This window comes from Callospermophilus lateralis, chromosome 4, assembly GCF_048772815.1.
Source record: "Callospermophilus lateralis isolate mCalLat2 chromosome 4, mCalLat2.hap1, whole genome shotgun sequence".
Taxonomy (NCBI): Eukaryota; Metazoa; Chordata; class Mammalia; order Rodentia; family Sciuridae; genus Callospermophilus; species Callospermophilus lateralis.
In genome coordinates, this window is record NC_135308.1 from 8024391 (window position 1) to 8046056 (window position 21666).

The 21666-nt window shown below is 39.9% G+C and overlaps 1 protein-coding gene across 4 annotated transcripts in view; it reads left to right on the plus strand.

Moving 5' to 3' along the window:
* The window catches only part of Kif13b (kinesin family member 13B), a 160742-nt gene that overhangs the window by 40661 nt on the left and 98415 nt on the right, over positions 1-21666 (plus strand). For 2 of the 4 annotated variants that reach the window (XM_076853513.1, XM_076853514.1), the window contains exons 1-4: positions 9937-9969; positions 14204-14264; positions 16569-16661; positions 18300-18480. In XM_076853513.1, the coding sequence (XP_076709628.1) occupies positions 14234-14264; positions 16569-16661; positions 18300-18480 (305 nt within the window). In that variant the 5' untranslated portion in view covers positions 9937-9969; positions 14204-14233. Of the gene's footprint in view, positions 1-9935; positions 9970-14203; positions 14265-16568; positions 16662-18299; positions 18481-21666 lie in introns of those variants that run through there. The other 2 variants (XM_076853515.1, XR_013091164.1) reach the window with 2 other exon arrangements.

The window sequence follows — 21666 nt, forward strand, 5'->3', positions numbered from 1 at the left end:
GAAGCACAGAGCTACTGCACAAAGTTTACCATGGCAACATGTCCCAAAGAGAAAATACAAATGGTACTCAAGGCCTACATAGTTTAGATTTTGCCCCTTCAGCAGACTATTGCTAAAGGTCAAGGTTCCTTCTGCCTTGGTTTGGATCCCCAATCTACTATTTAATTGTTGACTTTGAGGAGATTACTTACTCCTCCAAGCCTCCATTCCCTCATTTCTAAAATGAGGATGATACTAGGATCTATGATTTAGAGTGTTGTGAGGGTTAAAGAAAATAATAAATGGGATCCATTTAGAACAGTGCTTGGGTCTGGGAAGAGCACAGCATTTAGTGAATGCAGCTTTGGACTGAAGTCTGCTGGTGTTCCAGGCCATGCTCTCTTTATCACCACATGGCATTGTAGAGCAGAGTGAGGTGGGTGGTGCAGGCAGGATCTGGTTTCATTCAGGACTAAAGTAGCAGAAAGAGTTAATGAGGCTCAGTGATGACTTGGGGTTCAGGCCAACCTGAGGCTCAAAACCTAGGCCAGGCCAGGCAGAACTGAGTCGGGTTTCCTGCAAGTGCAGAGAGCTTTTCCTCGCAGCAGCAGGCTGTGAAGACAGTTTAGCGTCTTCAGTTATCTAATGACTTCTTGTCTCATCACTATATGGTGAACATCCCAGAACTCCAGCTGGCATATTCATGCAGACTTCAAATCAGAGATACTTCTGTAGTTAGAAACTTGAGACTTGATGGATTAAAGATTTCTTAGCATAATGCTTCAAGTGCATGCGTTGAGTCATCCAGTGTGAATATTAGTAATTAAATATAACACACAGTGAGCCTGGTCCAGAAAAGTTTGGCCTGAACCTTAGGTGGCCAGTTCTATATCTCTGAACATAAAACAAGTTTTAAACGGGAAGTTTACAAATATGTATTTGCCTTACGACTTATCAGTTCTACTTTTTATTTTTCTTTTTTTGGTATCAGGGATTAAACCCAGGGGAGTTAAGCACTGAGCCATGCACCTAGCCCTGTTTATTTTTTATTTTCAGACGTTGCTTAGGACCTTGCTAAGTTGCCTAGGACCTCGCTAAGTTGCTGACACTGGCTTTGAACTTGCCATCCTCCAGCCTCAGTCTCCCGAGCTGCTGGGATTATAGGCAGTAGTTCTACTTTTAAATGCTGCAGGGAAGTAAAAATGAATGTCTGCACAAAGATTTTGAAAGTGGTTAGAGAGACAAAAGGAAGAAATGGATATAGAGCAACCAAATCAGTATGAATGAGGATAAGGAAGTAGTCAGGATCCAGGATTAATCTTTTATAATATTCTAATATGCATAGAAACTTAATTGTGAAAAGTTTTCTGTTCTCTCAAATGAAATATAACACATTTTGAGAATACCCTTAGCATTGGTCATTGGAGAAATGCAGCCTAGAACTGTACTGAGCTGTTTCTACACACCTACTTGTATGTCCGTGACCAGAAATATGGTACTAGGCGTTGGTGATGATGTGTAGCAATTGTAACTCTTATGTTGCTGATGGAATGTACCATGGTACACATACTTTGGGAAACAGTTTGCCTATTTCCTAAAAAGTTGTCTGTATTTCTGGGTATAAAAGTATTTACCAGTCGACCTGGCAGTTCTACTCTTGAGTATCTATTCAAGAGAAATAAAAGAAATGTGTACAAAAGAACTTCTTATTGAACATTTATAACAGTGCTATTCATAATAGTCCCAAACTGGAAACTGTTAAATGTCTATCTGGTCAATGGGTAAACAAAAGACATGGCAATAAAAAGGAGCGAGGGACTGATAATAACATGCTCTGCATGAATGAACCTCAAAAACACACTGAGTGCAAGACGTCTGGTACCAAAGACTACATAGTCTGGCCCCTATTGTATTATGAATTTATATGATTTTATTTATATAAAATGTCCAGAAAAAAAGCAGATGTCAACATATATGAAAAAATGTTCAACATCTCTAGTCATTAGAGAAATGCAAATTAAGACTATACTGAGATTCTGTCTCACTCCAGTCAGATGGCAGTTGTCAAGAATACAAGTAACAATAAATGTTGATGAGGATGTGGGGGAAAAGGCACACTCACACTTTTGATAGTGGGACTGCAAATGGTGTAACTACTCTGGAAAGCAGTATGGAGATTTCTCAGAAAACTTGGAATGGAACCACCATTAGACTCAGTTATCCCACTCCTTGGTCTATACCCAAAGGACTTAAAATCAGCATATTGCAGTGATATAGCCACGTCAATGTTCATAGCGGCTCAATTCACAATAGCTAAACTATGGAACCAACCTAAGTGCACTTCAACAGAAGAATGGATAAAGAAAATCTGGTACATATGGAATATTCCTCAGTCTGAAAGAAGAATGAAATCGTGGCATTTGCTGGTAAATGGATGAAATTGGAGACTATCATGTTAAGGTGAAATAAGCCAATACAAAAAAACTGAAGGCCAAATGTTCTCTCTGATATGTGGATGCTAATACACAATGGGAGGAGGAGGGAAGATTAGAAGTTTATTGGATTAGACAAAGGGGAAGGGGAGGGGAGATGGGAATCGGAAAGACAGTTGAATGACTTGAACATCATTTTCCTGTGTTCCTATATGAATATATGACCAGTGTAACTCCACATCATGTAGGACCACAAGAATGGGGAGTTACACTCCATGTATGTATAATATGTCAAAATACACTCTTCTGTCATGTATATCTAAAAAGAACAGCAACAAAAAAGCAGGTGTGTAGTGACATGGGCTGGTGCAGGACCTAGCTGCAGTTAGGTGCAAGCCAGTCTTAGGGGGTGATGGAAATGTGCTAGACCTAGATTGTGGTGGTGGTTGCACAAGTCTACATTTGCTAAAAGCCATTGGCTTGTACACTCAGGATAGATGAAATTTGTGGTATATAAATTAGCACCTCAATAAAACTGTTCCATTTCATTGACCTTTCTGGCATTCGACTCATGCTCGTCTGGGATGTACCATAAGGCAGCAGGAGCTTATTTCTTGAATTTCCATGGTTGGGCAAGTGGGAGACTGTGTGAACTGAGGTGCTGCTAAGTTTGCACCAGATTCTGTATTCAATGAAACAGAAATATTTATAACCGAAGAACTTGAAATAAAGACAGAATAATCTACGAAACATACATGTGCGCATCTGAGTTCTCAGCTTCTTGGGAGGCTGAGACAGAAGGATCACTCTGAGTCCAGGAATTTGAGGCCAGCCTGGACCACATATGAGACTCCATCTCAAATAATCAGACAAAGAAACCAAAATCCCTGGGAGGGTTCAGAATGGGACCTCCCACCTCCTTCCTGAGGCGCTTGACACCTGCCCTCACCCTCTCCCCCTGGTTTTCTAGCTCGGGGGTCTGTTTTATAGGCACCTACTTATAGGAACATAAATTCACAGGCTGAAGGTGACATGTTTTATTTATAGTTGTCCTCAGTGGCTTTGTTTCTGATATAAAATGTTAGCTGATCAGCCTGTGGAAATAAATGAAGGCTACCCAAAGAGACACACACAGCGGCTGTTTGCCATACGCTGCAGCAAGGACGGGGTGTCATCTCTGTGAGGGCAGACACTGAGGGAGGCAGGAGGAGGCTGTAGGGTGGAGCGGAGAGTGGCTTCAAGGGTGCTGAATGCAGGCTGTTGTCATGCAGAAGCTGGAAGCAGGCTCGCTAGAAGTGGGGTGTCTCAGGTGCTTGGCGTGGGGAGCACATTTGTCTTCTTGGTTGATGCTGAGTAGTAACCAAGGGCAAAACAGAGACGCTGGGTGTGACTGACCAAGGCTGACCAATCTAGGCTGACGGCTGCTGGTGTTGTGGTCAGAGTTCAGTTGTCAGGTCTGGTCAGTGTCTTTGTGTGGATTCAGTCTGTCCAGCAAGAGACTGGCCTAGGATGTGAGACTCACGGTTCTTAGTTGGAAGCCGTGTGGTAGGCCTCAGGGGAGGCGAAGACACAGGGCAGCTTGTGCCACGGCAGCCTCATGGTGCCTGCCCTGCTCCCTAAGTCGGTCCCACCTTCAATTCTACCTCCATGCACACCCTCCTTAGCTCCTATTGTGTTATAAATCCATTCATTCTTTCTGTTGGAACATTTTAAGCTTTTATGGGGTCAAGATTTGTCTGATGGTTCAAAGCACCTAGTGCATATTTGTTGAATGAATGATGAGCTGTGGTTGCTGCATGAAACTGGGACCAGATCTCTCAACTTGCAAGAGAATTTGGAAATCCAGATTTCCTAGTGGGAAGCCTTCTGATTGCACTTTTGACCAATACTGTGAGGACTGAGCACAGTGCATCTGTGGCTATTTTGGCATGTGGGCCTTAGGTGTGTGGCTTCTGGGTTGGAGATGAAGTGTAGACAGGGTTGGGGACTGAGGGAATGTTAGATAATGTCAAGGGTGAAAATTTCTTTCAAATAAATGCAATCCAGTCAAGAAGAAATCCAATCTAGAAAGAGGACCCCCCCACACACACACACAGGAAAATATAGACTCCTACAGTTAGAAACCACAAATACTGAAAGAAGCAAAAATTACAGACTTTCTCTGCTTGGAGTCTAAGAATGTTTCAGTAATCTATCCTAGTGAGTGCATATACCCTTGCAGTTATTTGAATGCACAGTTATTTAAATGAATGTGTATTACTCTGTTACTATAGTACTATATGGCACTCTATGCATTGTATTTCATAAGAAGTTCTACAATTGAAATCAGTATTCTCTGGCAGGTTTAAACTTTCTTATAATGAAAGCGGATGATGAATTAAAACTCTATGTGCTGGTGTTTGACAGATGAGAAGAGGCAGATGATTTGTGAGTGATGAGTTAGTGGTGAGTGTATATTTTGAATTCAGTTCTCCCATTATATGACAGTTTTAAATTACAGAATTTATAGGTTGGGGTTTTCATATTTCTAGTCTATGATTGTGAAACATACTAGTTGTGGTTCAGTAGTCATGTTCTTCTGTGTCCTTCTGTTCTGAAACACTTGTGGTTTGTGTGGGTGGAAGGTCCCAGAAGAAGAGGATTTTCAAACTATCTTGTTTTAAAAAAGTCTCTCCAAGGATTGTCTGTCAGAGATAGTGGCCTGAGTGTTTTGAGGGGGCTAGGAGGTAGGTGGGATTTAACTTACTGATTTAAAACAGCATCCCATATTTTAGTTTCCTTTTCTTCATCCTTCATTTCTGATTTTTAAACTTTTTATGTGTGTTTTATAGATGCATTTTCTGTCTTTTTCGTGTTCTTTAGTTATAAATATTTCTGTTTCATTGAATATAGAGTTTGTATTTGTTTCTTATTTCCTTATGGTTTTGGGGTGTTTGGGAAAGGATGGGTGGTGGTAAAATGGTTTTATTCTGCACATAATACTATGAGAGTAACATAAGAGAGGTTTGGAAATAATAAGAAAGTTGAGGAGTGAAAATGAATAGGAATTGGCCTCAGGAGTTCAAGGTAGAAGGAAAGTCCTGCATGGAAGCTGGGAAACAGGTACATTCTGCCAATAAGAAGGCCTGTGTGTGGGGGAAAACTGATGCGAGGCTTGGTTGGAGACAGGCCCAGACCAGGTCCCCTAAAGAGTCAAGGACTGTCTGCTGAGCAGCCAGAAACCTTTGTTGGACTCTGATAAGTGAAAACCACTGTCCTGCAGGGCTCGCAGTCTAGCTTAGATGTCCCATAGGAAGAGTCTGTGTCGTGGGGCATGCTGTGGAGGGAGCTTTGGCTTGCTGTAGGAATCAGGGACCTTTCCCTCTGGAAAGGTTCTTCAGGGAGATTTTGATAGGAGCTTTTCTTCTGCATGATGATGTGAGTGGGCAGAGCTGTTGGGGGCATGGCCTCATCTGAGTGTAGGTGTGTGGAATACAGGATGTGATAAGGTGCCTGGAGCCCGGGAATCTTCTGTGTGTATGTTGGGGAAATGATGCTGCAGCTGTGTCCCTGGTACCTCTGGTCCTCCTGAGGTCACAGTAATACTTGTTAAGTGGTTACTCTTCATTTCATTGTAAATAGGAAGAGTCACAGTAATCAAGTACTGTTAATCGTTCCTGATCATCCTCATGCTGTTTTTCTGCTCTCCTAAAATAATTCCGCTATTGAGGACCTGATTCTTGAAACTGTTTTCCCCAGTGCGTTCTACTGAATTCTAATAGAATGCTGCTACCATTTATTCTTCAAAACTGAATGGCATGTTTTAGATGTTGAGGAAAGAGTGGATAGTCTTTCAGTGATGGTTCTGACTGAGAGTTGTCTCAAGAAGCAGAAGTTGAGAGGCTTCCATGATGAGTCTAGTCTGCCTAAAGTTTTAAGTCAGGTCAGCTTTATTCCTTATGTGGAAGGCACATGGGGAGGGGGTGACAGGAAGAATAATGATCACACAGATTGTTGTTTGGTTGCTGGTACTGCCAGCTAAGTCTGAAAAAGAACAATGTCATTACATAGTATGACTGTGTTAGAATGAGCTCTTTGTAATGCACATCCTTTTTTAAAAAGAGCTGGTTAGATGGAATGTTGTTAAAACAGCATTGCAAATATTTCTAATTGTGAAAATTTCAGCAACTTAAATCTTTAGAATTAAATGAAATGATGGTAGTATTTAGATTTGATGTTTGATTTCAATAGTTGACAGCAATTGTTGATTTACATTGCATCATTCTACTGACATTATTTTATGTTTTATTCATACGTGGCACTGTGTTTTATTTTTAGACAGTTTTATTTTTTCCATGGTCAGAAACATGAATAACATGTTTCTAAAGATCATCAACTTGTATAAAGTCATCACTAAATTTCTTCTTCATAGTTTGGCATTCTAGAGATTAGGAACATAATTTGACTTATTTTTATGATGTGGATTATTATTTGAATGAGAAGTAAGCTCCAGGTTAGGAAAAAGCAATGAGAGAGTAGCTTATTTCCAGGTAACAGCTCCTGTCCAGAATATGCAGCCAGGTCATCTGCCGTGTCCTCTTCCATCAAAGCACATCCTCCAGGTCAGTCCTCCTGTGCTGTTAACATGTTCATCACTCTGATAAGCAGGTATCATCAGGGATAGTTGCCGTTGCAGGTACAAATCCTAAGTGGATGTTAAAAGTTACAGGTGAAAATCTGGTGAGATACTGGTGTTTAGTTACACAGTCTTAAAGTCTTTTCCCACAAGATGTGTATAAATTACAAAGGGAGAAAATGGTTGTGTTACCAGGGGGAGACCTGGTAGTCACAGCCCTGACTAAGTGAGGGGAATTAACCTGGTCAGTAACGAGACATGGGTGTCATTTGCTGCTTCATAGGGAGCACTGTGCTGGCCGTACAGTTACTTGTATTGTGCTTGCCAAGGTGCACAGCCTGAATTTAGTCACAAGGAAGCACTAGACAAACCCAGTCTATGACACTGAGTGAATAATCTATAAAACAAGTGTCTGGTACCTTCAAGTGTCTATAACCCTGACTGGAGGAGAATGGCAACTACATGCAGTGGGTAATCTTGGACCAGGAAAAAAAAACACATTAAAATTTATATATAAAAAGAAAAAAGGATATTAATGCAGGCAGTTGGCAAGCTTGGATAAATGGGGTGTTAATGGTTATCTTCCACATTTCAGTCATTGTAACTGATGATAGAAGACATGACATTTGGGGTGCCTTGGTAAAGAGTGTGCAGGAATTCTTTGCACTATTTTTGGAACTTTTAATCTGAAAATATTTCAAAATGAAGTTAAGCAATAACAAAAGTAATTGGGCTCAGCTGAGGGATGAAGGCTGGGGCGCTCACAGTTTGCGACATCTCTTTTATTTGGTCAGGAGCTGGTTTTCTTTGCTTCCTGAATCTCCACAGTGATCAGGATAGCTGAGGTTTCTAAATATGGGATCCTGGGATCAATGAGGCATGGCTGTATCGAATTGCAACTACACTTTGAAAGGTTTTGTTTAATTGATTAATTTACTTATTTATTTGTACACAGAGTTGTAATTACATCTTTGGGTGTCCCATGGCTTTCTGGGTTATTTGAGCTTTACTATTGTAGCTACCAGAATCCTACTTGGAAACTTAGCTCTGTAATTAATTTACGTGTTATGCTGTCCTGAATTCAGGTTAGTCCCATTGATTTTTCTACAGTGTGTCATATATTGTTGAATTCCGTAGTTGTCTCTTGTATTTTAGGGAGAGCTATTTTTTAAATATTAAAATGTTCGATTTAAGCTTGAAATATACTAAATATCTTCTTTAGTTCTCAGAAAAGTCAGTGTGGCGTTTTCATACACAATAGTGAGTAGCAAATGCACACTGGCCTCAGTACCAAGTGACAGCCTTGTATTGGCTAATAATTAAAATGAAGGAAATTAATATGCTGAGAAATGTTTCTGATAGCAGGAGCAGTTGTTAATGTGTGACTCAGGTTCTCAAGTCCAGGTTGTCTTGACCAGTGTGGGCAGGGTAAGACCATGGACTTGGGCGTCAGAGACCTTGTTTTGCACCAGATCCATGGCTGCTCATTGGTGTGCTGGGCCTAAAGTTTGTCAGCTGTAACACTGGACTCACAGTGACACTTTGCCCAGTCCTGAGGACTGAATGAATCTGAGTCAGCACGCGCAGGCCCATCCTGGTGTTCCAGACCTGGGGCTCTCTTCTTACCTGCGGCTGGGTTTTAGGCTGTCTACAGCGGAAGAGGAACTGCTTTGCTTATAAGATGTGTACAGAGATGATAGCACTTGTCAGTAACCTCTACTCATATTTCATAACTTTTTTTGTCAGGAAGCTTCTCTGTATCTCTTTGCAGAGAAATTATTTTCTTTTATATGTCAGCCACATTGGATATCACTCCCAGATCTGTCAAACGCATGTCACTTTTGTTTGCTGAGTCTTGCTGTGGTGTTTTAGTGTTCTTACCGGAATCATGGGTACAAATAATTTTGGAAGGAAATCTTATGAGATAGAGGGACAAGGAGGTGTGCAGACTGTTGGAAGGAGACATTTAAGCATGTGCAGTTTGCTTTCAGGTTTCAAAGTTTTGATCCTCTGCATAGGACAAATTATTACTATTCCTATCATACTCTAGTATCAAAAATACTTTGCTTTATTCCTAAATTGTCTAAAGATTTGAATATTGTGCTAGGATTAAGTAAGTGGCCATTGCTTTTAGGAATCGCACACTGAAGTGTTTAGGGCTGAAGGTCATGTCTGCAACTTACTGTCAAGTAGTTCAGAAATAAAATGTGTGCATGTGTGTTTTTATCTCTTTGGAGGGAGGGGAAGGATGAGTGGTGTCCTCGCAGCCTCAGCAGGAGGCAAATTTGGGTGAGGAGTCCATGGAAGTTCTCTCTGCTTTCTCACAAATTTTCTCAGTTTGAAACTGTCTCCTAATTTATTGGATTTACACACTGTACCTTGGGGAGATGTAAGCCAGGGGCAGTTTCAGAGGGAGGGAGAGAGGGGAGAGTAGAACTGTCTGAGGACTAAAAAGGAGTAAGAAGTGTGGAATTCCGCAAAAGTAACTCACAGGCAAGAAATTAGTAACCTTTAACCTTCTTTCCTTAGCCAGAACAGAACTCATTTTTTGTAGAAGGACCTGACAATTGAGAGAGTAAACTTGTGCTTTGCCAAAGTAGAGAAAATAATGAAGTTTTAAAAAGAAATACACAACAGGATAAGCAGAAATGCAAAAGATGAGTGCTTTTGAATTATCCGGTGTTGAGATATTCTTTCTTCCCCAAGCTAATCTTCTGAATTAGCATCCCTCCTAAATAGCTAATTGACACTCATTTACCTTCATGTTATTGTTTGGTTTCAAAGGTAATATTTTGTTTTCTTATTGCAAATTTATATCATGTTTGTTATTATTTTACCTTCCAAAAAGAGTTTTGTAAGCTATTTTTTTTTAAACACTTCTCCCCCTTTTTTTTTTCCATGTCAACGGTGGCGTTTCTTTGGGGAACTAGGAGCCAGCCAAAGGTAAGACATTTGGCTCATTGTGTGATGCTTATGTGCATAGTCTTGAAATACTGCAGGTTTTCTTCTCAAACTGAAAACATGGGCCTTTTCGGTTTATAGAAGCAGTACAGGCCACGGCCTCTCACAGCCTGAAGCCTTATTGGTGTGTAGCGGTGGTGGGGGTTGTGAAAGGTGTTTCCACCCTGACAGCCACCCAGTCTCCTCATAGCTGCCGCACAGGTTCCTTGTGTGTCACAGATTGGCGAGAACGGATAGTTCCAAATCTTGGTCATGCAGTGCTGAGCCAACTCATCCCCCTGGCATCTAAGCCGGCTGGGAAGGCATTGCCAGGCCAGCAGAAACCCCCGGGTCCCCAGCTTCCTCAAGGGCACGGCTCAGATCCCGGATCTGAGCTTGGATGCTAAGGCACTCTTGCTGTGTGTGTATTGTGTGTTTCATGTCAGTTACTGCCATCCAGGGGACTTAGAGATGTGCTGAGGTGGCACAAGTACTATGTTTTTAAGTTGACCATCCTCTGAAGTTACTCGAAACTTCCAGGAAATTCAGTCTGATCTACATTCTTGGGATTTGTTGTTGTTTTAGAGCCTGTGGTTGAATTCTAATTCCATTCTGTTATGGTTGCTAAAATATGAATAGACATGTTGTTTGAAACTCCAGATGACTTAAATAAATAGTTGAACCTGGCCCTGGTTGTATGTTTGTAAAGCCCTACTCATCTTTCCTATGTAGAGGGTGCTGAGTTATTTTTGTTTTATTTTTTGTTGGAGCAGAGACTGGAGATTGTAGTAAATGTGAGGAATACGTTTCATGACTAAAAACTGTCCATGTTTTATTTAATTCAACTGTGTCTCAGTGTTTATGAAAATGTGTAGGCTAATAAAACCCACATTGTCAACACAGCATTTATTTCTAGAGGAGGTGTGTACTTGGCAAATGGGGAGACCTTTATTTTTTACTTTATGCTTCGGTGTTATTTGAACTTATTACTGAGAACGTTTATTTCTTCTCTATTAATTGAAAAAAAAAATTAATTTAAAAGAATAATGTTTGTTTAGAAAGAGAAGGACTTGTCTGTTTTATGGAAGATAGCCATAATTACAAAATTACTAAAATTTAAAAGGATTGTTTAGTGTTGTTAGTAAATAAGAACTTGGTGCTTATTGGTCCCCAACTTTGTGCCAGCTGTGGCCCTTCCATAACAGTAGTCCCCACTGGTCTGCAGTTTTTCTTTCTGTGATTTCAGTTACCCCAGGCAAACTCTGGCAGATTGAAGTAGATATTTAGAGAGAAGAGAAACACAGACACCCCATTCATATAACTTTGATTGCAGTATATTGTCATAGTAGTTTTATTTTATTATTAATCACTGTTTATCTCTTCTGTGCCTGCTTTATAAGTTAAACTTTATTTAGGTCTGTCTGTTCATGAAAAGCATAGTGTGTCTAGAGTTGGATACTTCCTGAAGCTCAGGCCTACCTGGGTGGTGTGGAGCCGTCCCTGGCAGGTCAGGGGTGACCCTCGGCTAGCCTGGTGGTGTGAGGTAGGGACTTTTGAGCCAGTCTACTGGCAGCTACAGCTTGCCTCCTTTGTCCTTGTTTGCTTTGAACAGGGCCTGCACACAGTCTCAGGTATTGCTGTGGGGACTTTAGTGATGGCTTCTCTATTGGAATTGGGAGTAAGAAATGAAGTGGTTAAAGAAATCTCTAACCACAAGAATGAGAAGTTATACTCCATGTATGTATAATATGTCAAAGTACATTCAACTGTCATATAACTAAATAGAGCAAAAAAATAAAAATAAAACAAGAAATCTGTAATCGAAAAGTAAGGGAGACACCCAGTAATGATGGGTTCAGAGGGGAGTGCCCTGGAGGATCTGAGCCCTGGTAAATGTACATGGGACTTCTGAAGAGAGAGCTAAGCTTGCAATAACAGAATTAAAATTGCAAGGGATGAGGGTTGAAAGCAAGAACAGAAGAAAGTTAATTTGAGCATCACACTGTATTTAATCGTACCTCTGTGATGATTCTCATTGTGGGTGACAAATGGAGTTTGACAGGCAGCCCCCATTGGACCTTTTGATGCACAGTCCCTAGGGACTGTCTTCCTCTTGCTCCTCTTCTGTTTCAGGATAGCTAACATAGATACAACCACGAGAAGGACATCTGCTTAGCCTTAGGAAAAGGGCAGAGTTGGCAACAGGTGCTGTGACACAGTGGCCAGGTGGGGATCTTCCAGGCACCAGCTTTCCTGCCTCTTCTTGGGGGTTCAGCCATGTTTCTTCACTCTGCCTCTCTGGCATCCCCAGACACTTCTGCCCACCTAGCAGGCACACGCCTCACCTGCCTGCCATCACGCAAAGACCTGGGTGTTCTGATCCCTGCTTGTTCAGCGGTTTTAATCTGTCACTGTCTTGAGTGATGCTACTCTCTCGCCTACCATTTTGTTTGGACCCCCGGGTCTTCGCAGAACTGCCCATGTCTTTGGTGGCATCTCCCTCTGTTGTGTTTTCTTTTTGAACCTGGTTTCCTGGTGGCCTCATCCCCACCCTCACCCTGACAGTCTCATGGCATTTTCCCCGCTCCCCATTTTCTGATCCAGGCACAAGCATCGGTCTGGCTTTCCAAACCTTGGACTCCTTTTCTCATTTTTCTCCTTTTGGGCCCTTTCCCCCACTCCCTCCCTGTTTATTTTGAGTTGATTTTAGGTTGTAGTGGGGCAGGATATTGGTAGGCATACTCAATTTTTGGTATTAATCTAACTTCTTTTCTTAAAAAATTTGACTTTTAGGTATCTGGTCCACATAGCCTTGTGAGGTTACACAGAAAGTCTGTTCCTGCCAACTCTAAAATGTGTAGCAGGAACAGATAAAATATTTTAAAATATTAGAATTGTGTCATCAGATTCACAAACAGTACGTGTAACTTCAAGAACTATCAGTAAGCTGGAGCCAAGGCAGTGTTCTGGGCTTTGGAATCACACAGGCCCTCACCTGACTGAAGTCAGTGATTGCCAATCAGTGGGGCCCTGGCATGTGGTAGAGGACGGAGTCAAGTTCACTGTGCAAATACTGATTTGGGAGAGGCTCCTCTGTGATTGAAGGCTTAAAAAAGCTGAGAAAGTGCCGGCCATCAACATTGAGCCAATGCCCATGTTGATAGGAGGGAGTGGAGACATCTAGTCTGGGGAGGACCGAAGTCTGAGCTTCCATAGCAGAAATGGTGACATGAACTGGCCACGGGAAGGGACCTTTAGTAGAGGAAAAAGACAGTAGCATGTAAACTGTAACAGACACTCCCAGTGAGGGCACACCTGAAACTAACAGGTAGAGGCACAGGAGAAAGGCCACTCTGGGGATGCACAACAGCACTCCAAACGGAGGAGTTTGAGAGGTGAACCAAGGCGAATCTTAAAATCCTTAAACAGGCTAGGTTATGAAACACAGTGAATGGACATAAAACCATTAGAAATCCAAAAAATGAAAGACAAAATTAGTGAAACAAAACTTGTAAAAGAACTATGTGTATGTTTTAGAAAGCAATGATAAGGCAAAATATCAAAATGGAAATTATTTTATCCAACCAAATAGCATTTTAATATGTATTATTCATATTCTTTATGCATAAAGGTTTTTATACAAATATGAAATAATATTCCAGATGTCCATAACCTTTTCAGTAATATGATCACTTTCTTGTAAATAGCCCTTCTGTACCTTTAAATCTATGTAATATTGAACATGGGTGCATTATTATTTATTTGAACAATCTCCTATTGTATAACTATTTTGTACTTGCTATGTGAGCATCTTTAAATTTTATTATCTTAAAAAAATCTTCATTTTCTCTCATTATAAAAATACAAATCAGGAAAACTTATAAAAGCATAAGAAGAAAACAAAAATCACTAATCTCATTATGAAGAAGTAAACTTTATATTTGTAACCATACGTATTTGTATGATAGCCATCATATTATGCATATTGTTCTGTAAACTTGTTTTTTTCATTTAACATTGTGAATTGTTTTCTATGTGAAATATAGAGCTAGATGACCCGTGGGTGTGCAGTTGTCATTGTAAGACTGTATATAAATAACTAATCCTGTTGTGTAATAGTAAGTTGTTTTTGTTGTACAAAAACAGTGAGCAATTCCATTGAAATTAGGACATTATTATAATGTCATAGTGTCAAAGTTTTGGTCTTAATACACACATTATGTTCACTTTTCAACAGGTGTTTGCTTATGATCATTGTTTCTGGTCCATGGATGAATCTGTCCGAGAAAAGTATGCAGGTAACAGAATACAGCATTGTGTCCACTACTGCTGGTGCAGAAAAGGGGTTTCAGTATATTCTCCAGATACTATATTGTAGTGTAATTGTGTGTGACTTTAAAACTATTATCTTAAAAAATATTCATTTTCTCTCATTATAAAAGTACAAATAAGGAAAACTTATAAAAACATAAGAAGAAAACAAAAATCTCTAATCTCATTATGAAGAAGTAAACAGACAGCTTCTTCCAGTATTTGCAATGAGAGGTTGTATGTTTATTGGAAAATTGAGAGATTTACTGTCTGCTGTCCTTGGTTTGAGATGATGGTATCCAGTGGAGGTTGACTCACATATGTCCCCAGGTCTCACATGGGACCAGGAACACACAGTAGATGTATCCCTGAGATGTCAGTGATGTTGTCTAGAGAGGCTGCTGGTGGGAGGAAAGAAGCACGCTGGTGACCAGCATCCAGGGTCTGCTCCTTTGCACCCCTGTGACGTTCAGTAAATCACGGCACCTTTGGAGCCTGTTTTCTCTCTGTAGTGGAGAGGAATGTGCCACATTCCTCCACATTTTATTTTTGACCTGAAAGTCTATTTTATCACTCTCCTAATTTTATCACTATCTCATCATTTGCCACAAGATGAAGGCTACAGTGATAGCCTTTCAAAAATTCCTTGTATTCTTCAGTCACATCAATGTTTATAGCAGCACAATTCACAATAGCTAAACTATGGAGCCAACCTAGATGCCCTTCAGTGATGAATGGATAAAAAAAATGTGGCATATATACACAATGGAATTTTATTCAGCATTAAAAGAGAATAAAATCATGGCATTTGCAGGTAAATGGATGACGTTGGAGAAGATAATGCTAAGTGAAGTTAGCCAATCCCCCAAAAAACAAGTGCCAAATGTTTTCTCTGATATAACGAGACTGACTCATAGTTGGGTAGGGAGGGGGAACATGGGAGGAATAGATGAATTCTAGATAGGGCAGAGGGGTGGGAGGCAAAGGGAAGAGGCAGGGGATTAGCAAGGGCAGGGGAATGTGATGGACATCATTATCCAAAGTACATGTATGAAGACTTGAATTGGGTGTCAACATACTTTATATATAAACAGATTTGAAAAATTATGGTATATATGTGTAATAAGAATTATAATGCAAAAAAACAAAGTACATGTATAAAGGCATGAATTGGTGTGAACATACTCTATATACAAAGATATGAAAAATATTACTCAATGTGTAATAAGAATTGTAATACATTCCGCTGTGGTGTATTTAAAAAAATAAAATCAATAAAATTTAAAAAAAAATTCCATGTATTCCTAACTGCTCTGTCCCCTGTTTCCAGCAGTATCTTTTAATTTATATTTTATTTTTTGGGGGCAGTCTTTTTTGTTTTATAAATTGGCTTTGAACTCCTGGGTTCAAGTGATCCTCCAGTCTCAGTCTCCTGGGTAACTGGGACCACAGCATGCACTGCCATACTTCGTTTCCCTTTTAAATATTGAACATCACATTTTATTGGTTTCTACTATGGACGTTTTAAAAGTTGAAGTATGTTTGGTCTTCCAGCCCAATGATAACTATAAGGATCACCTCAAATTCAAGCTAGGATAATTAACTGGCAGATGAACTAGGAAGTGGGCGTAATGGAATCATGGAATGCCTTTGCCCAACAGCAGCATCCAGTTCTCCCTCTTATATTTGAAACTCAGTGAGGTGGATGGCTTGTAAGGTTCATATTTGATTATTGATCATTGACACATCTCTTTTGGCCTGTGGTAGAGAACTTGACTCAATATATTACTTAAGTCTATAATTGAAAGCTGAAGAAAATTTCCAGGGTCTTCCTTCTTGTTCTAATTGTTGTGAACTGTAGATCCTATAATTAGAAATTATCATTGAGGAAAAAGAGAGGAGAACGGCACATGGAATTTTTTCTGAATTCCCTAACCCATTGTATAAAAGCTCTAACTGAGTACTACATAGTTAATACGGGTATTCCTAGGTCCTAGATATAAATTGCAGGTATTCCTGATCATTGATTGTAAAATAAGTGGCTCATTGGCTCTTTACACTGAGGGAGCTCCTTGGTGTTTTTTCCTTTTTAATTCAAGTATGTATTATAGGAAATGCTATACTAATTTCCCCTCATGTGCTAAATACAAATAACTTGACAGGCATAAGCCTTTGGAAGCATTTATCAAGTTTAAAGCTCATGTTTGGAGATAAATAAGCTGATGGTGTATTTTGAGATTTTTGTTTGTGATTTGATTTGGCTTAAAACACCCCTTCTCGCCCTGTCTCAGGTCAAGATGATGTTTTCAAGTGCCTTGGAGAAAATATCCTTCAGAATGCTTTTGATGGCTACAATGCATGCATCTTTGCCTATGGACAGACAGGTAATGTTAAATACTATTGAGATCACTTGAGCAAATTTCTTTCAATGGAAGAGAAAATAGAGCCATGTTTACTGAGTAATATACTGTTGATTTATTTTTGTTGTTTTTCTTTTTAGGAAGTACTATAGATGCTAAAATCAAATATAGTTTTTAAAAATGAGTATAATAAAATTAGGATTAGTATTCTTTTTCTTTACTAATCTTGTCACATGGCACTGGTTCAGTTTGTTTCCAATAAATTACAGAATTATGACTATTGTACATATTACTAGCCATATATTGTAGGCTTTAAGGATAATTATAGAGAAAATACTAAAAAGAACATACTTGTTAATATGTTAATATGGTTATAATTGATAAGGAACTTTTTGACTTCTCTGCCTTTGTGGTCAAGGAAACAAAATCAACTTAAAGTAAACCAGTTACTTTTATAAGATATATCATATAACTTGTCATTATTATTGTCCAACTGGAAACTCTTCTTCCAGTGTGTGGAATGGTTCATAGAGCAGAGACTCCAAGCCAGGCTGTGCCAGCTCCATTTTTCCCCCTGCTGCCTGCCCACTGGGACTCTTGGCCCTACAGTTTCCTTATCTGTAAAATGTTGATAATGATAGAACTTTATTGTAGGGTTGTCGTGATGAATTAATTACCATACACACACTTTAAAATTTTTTTTTAGTTATAGATGGACATAATATCATTATTTTGTTTATTTTTATGTGGTGCTGAAGATTGAACCCAGTGCCTCACATGTGTGAGGCAAGCGCTCTGCTACTGAGCCACCACCCCAGCCCCACCATATGCACACTTTAAAAGAAACCTGGTATGTAGGAAGTGGTACCTTAGTTTTAGGTATTATGAAAGGATGGGGTCTCAAGTGGACAGCAGCAGCACCTTGCATGGTTGGAGAGCCTGTTTGCAGGGCTGGTGGAGCACTTGCCTAGGAGGTGTGAGGCCCTGGATTCCATTCCCAGCACTGCAAAAACAAAGCAAACAAAAAGTTTGTTTGCAAAATCACTTCTACTATAAAAGAGGAAGGAGTTACACTTGAGTGTTATTACTGTTTGGGGATGATGAGACTACGGTGATTTATTTTTTTTTTTCCTTTCTATTTTCCCATGTTTTTTGAATTTTCTTTAATGAACATGCATTTCTATTATAGTAGAGAAAATAATTTTGTATTAGAAAAGGATTTTTCTTTGGTTCATGCACTATTATCAGAGGGTAGTAAGTTAATTTGTTCTGGGGTCCATGTGGAGAACCTATATTTTTAGTGCTATGATTTGTGGCTGGGGGTAGGCATAATAGTATTAATCATGTGGCTTATCCCAGTTTATTTGAGGAAACTTTTCAATCCTCACTGTTTTTTAATTGTTCTAGGTATTTTTTTTTAATGTGAAGATGAGGAAAATAGGCTTTTTTTTTTCTTTCTAAAGCATGTTTCCTTTTGACTGTAACATTTGCAATGGGAAAGCTTCTGTATTTTTTTAAAATTTTTATTATATTTGGATACATTTCTTCCTGTATTTTGGGCATTTTACTAAGTGCTGGCAGTTTATCATGAACAAAGTAAAGAGGGTTATTATGTGTTTAAACTTCTCAGAGACAGTAGTAACTCTGATTTTCCTTTTGCAGGATCTGGAAAATCTTACACTATGATGGGCACAGTGGACCAGCCTGGATTAATCCCAAGGCTCTGCAGTGGACTCTTTGAACGAACCCAGAAAGAGGAAAATGAGGAGCAGAGTTTTAAAGTAGAAGTGTCCTACATGGAAATTTATAATGAAAAAGTTCGAGACCTTCTTGATCCCAAAGGGTAAAAGATTTTGAGACTTTAGTGTTCTAGCATTCTGGACTAAAACAGACTTAAGAAATTGGCTTGAGAGAAGTTAGTACACTGAACTCTAGTAGAGAATCATCTAGTTGTAGTCTTTGTGATTTATTTTTAGTTACCTGGAGTAGTTTCCTGCAGCCAGTTCTGGGTTTTTGAACTTGGGAGAGGGGCATTTAGAGCATGGAAGAGTGATTGAGCAGGCTGTACTTGTCATACGCCAACCTCAGAAGCACCCAAAGCCACAAAGAATATGTAGTGAAAAACAGTCAGTTGGCAGCATAATCGTAGCCTTAAACAGTTTTTGGTTTTATTTTGCCAGTTCATTTCAGGTGGAATTCAGCAGTTGGTTTGTGGACTGTCAGAGAAGCATAATCAGGGATATGAAACCTGATCTTCAGCATTGTTAATTTTAAACCTTCTCAGAAAAAATAAGTGTGCCCATGATTTCATGGCATTGACTTTGAAAGAGAAGCGTCTCAGAAGTGCCTTCATAAGTGCTCTGACCTTGAGGCTGTTACTGAGTTTAACGAGGAGAACAGAAGGTATCTGAGGAAATGTGTTCCTTGCGCAGAGTTCCCATGTTGAGACTTTAAGGAAGTGCAGCAGTGGCGAGGAGGAGACAGATAATGGCCGGAGCCTGTGGCTTGCTGGTGTAAGAACAGAGCTAGGAAGGTCAGAGGGCCATTTGGGCTGAGGTTTACAGAAAGTGCAGAGGACAATGAAGGAGACAGTTAGCTATGTGTAGATGAGGAAAATGATCGAGGAGAGATGAGCTGACAGGCAGTGAATCGTAGTGTGCTCAACCAAGAGAAAACAGCCCCGCAGCTCCTCACTGCCATCTGCTTCTTTGACAGAGATAATCATCTTTAGGCCTGCACAGGGAGATTGGATTGGCACTTCATGCTTTTCTGTAAACCTTACTTAAGTATCGATTGAGAAATCAGTATGTACCAGGCACTATGAAAGTCAGAGGAAGGACTCATGCTGTGGGCAGAATGAGTTTTGTACAGAAATAATTATAACACAGTGTAGTTTGCTTTTGACTTATGAGGGGGGGGGTTCATACAAAATAGCAAAGAGGGAATAACTGGCTATGTGCACTGGTGCATACCTGTAACACCAGAGACTCGGGAGAACGAGGCAGAGGATCGCAAGTTTAAGACCAGCCTGGGCAGCCTAGTAAGACCCTGTCTCAAAAAATGGAAAGAGCTTGGGATGTAGCTCAGTGATAGGATGGCCCTGGGTTCAGTCTCCAGTACTGCAAAAAAGAAAGCAATTACTGCCCAGAGCAGAGGAAAGTGCCCACAGGTTATTTGATGAATTTTGTGCTGAGTACTTTGTCCATTGAGAAGTTAGGTGAGAACCATTTGTGTGTAGGACACAGCCCTGTGCCACACTGCAGTAGTGTAAAGAGATCACCTGTTTGAAGTATGATCAGCAGATGGTTAGAGAAAGTTAAAATAGGACAGGAAGACCAGAGGTGGGTGGCACCCACGTTTTGCATAATACTGTATTCCTGTACACTTGTTCAGTCAGCCTGCACTACTTTCCTTGCACTTTGACCTCCTTGAAGATCATTACTTTCTCTGAGATCCAGCTCAGACCTACTCTTTCCAGATATTTTCAGCTGTCTGACTTCATACCCGTTCATTCCCTTGTTTTATATTCCATAGTACTTAGGTGGAATAGCTTGAACTTTACTGGCTGAATGTGTTTATAGTCTTAGGTTTGGTCCTGTGTGTGGCTTAGTATGTAACATCGTGGGCTTTGGAATCCTGCAGCTTTGGATCCAGGTTCTCTGCTTGTTACTTATTGAACAAGGTCCTTGTGCTTTCTAGGCCTAGCTTGTGCATGGGGAACAGGTTATACAATTTGATGTTTGATGATAGGCCTGAGGCCTCAGGACTTTCCTGGCATCCAAAAAGCGCTCAGTACATGGTAGCTGCTGCTGCTGCTGCTCTTACAAAAGTTTCTTGAGGATTTTTTTTTTTTTTTTTTTTTTTTAGTGTTTCTGAAGAGTCAAAGTTAATGGATTAAAGTTTTAAAGGTGATCTTGTTCCCAACAAAGACTATTTGAGAGAACTTTTTTTTAAACAAAATAATGCCTTGATTACTTTTTTTTTTTTTTAGAGAGAGAGAGAGAGAGAGTTTTTTAATATTTATTTTTTAGTTTTCGGCGGACACAACATCTTTGTTTGTATGTGGTGCTGAGGATCGAATCCGGGCCGCACACATGCCAGGCGAGCGCGCTACTGCTTGAGCCACATCCCCAGCCCAAGAGAGAGAACTTTTTTATTCAAGTATTGGCTTCAGTTTCTGTGCTAGTTGCTCATTGTATAAAGTCTTCATCACCATTCCTTCCCTTCTCCTGCCTATTCAAATACTTTTTAATTCAAGTACTAATTTTGTGAATTCACCATCTAGTATGTGTAGTTATGTAATTATGTTGCTGCACTCAGGACATAATACAGTCTACATTATCTCTAAGGGAAAAGGTGGGAGAGGGAGGTGGGGAGGGAAGGGGGAAGTACTGGGAACTGCAGTGGAGCAAATCATATTCCATGCTTGTATGAGTATGTCAAAATGAACCCCAATATTATGTACAACTATCATGCACTAATGAAAACAGAAATAAGGGAAAAATGAAAGGAAAAATGTTAATAATAGAATATAACCTGGGGTAAGAGGTGAGAATTAAATTTTGTGACTATCTGACTTCATCTATAGTTATGTAGCAATAAGTGACCTTGTATATTGATCCTAGGGTACTAAAAGATTTCAAATCATTAGGAAATACTAAATTATAGATGGTATACTAGAGGACAATAACATTTTAGATTTAAGTCATTTCTCCATTCCTTAAGTCTGCTGCTTACATAAAAGATAAGTCTTTAGCTGCTAATTATCTTACCCTGAATACCTCTGCTTGCATGCTTTCTCCTGGGTACTAGTGGTTGGGTGTGGCTTCAGTTTCTGTGCTAGTTGCTTATTGTATGAAGTCTTCACCACCATTCCTTCCCCTCTTCTCTGTTTTTGTTACTAGCCCTCTTTCCACATCATGTAAGCCAACATGTTGGAGTCTTTCTTATTGCCTGATTCTCATATCACTTTTTTTTTTTTTTTTTAGAGAGAGAGAGAGAGGGGCGGGGCGGGGGGAAGAGAGAATTT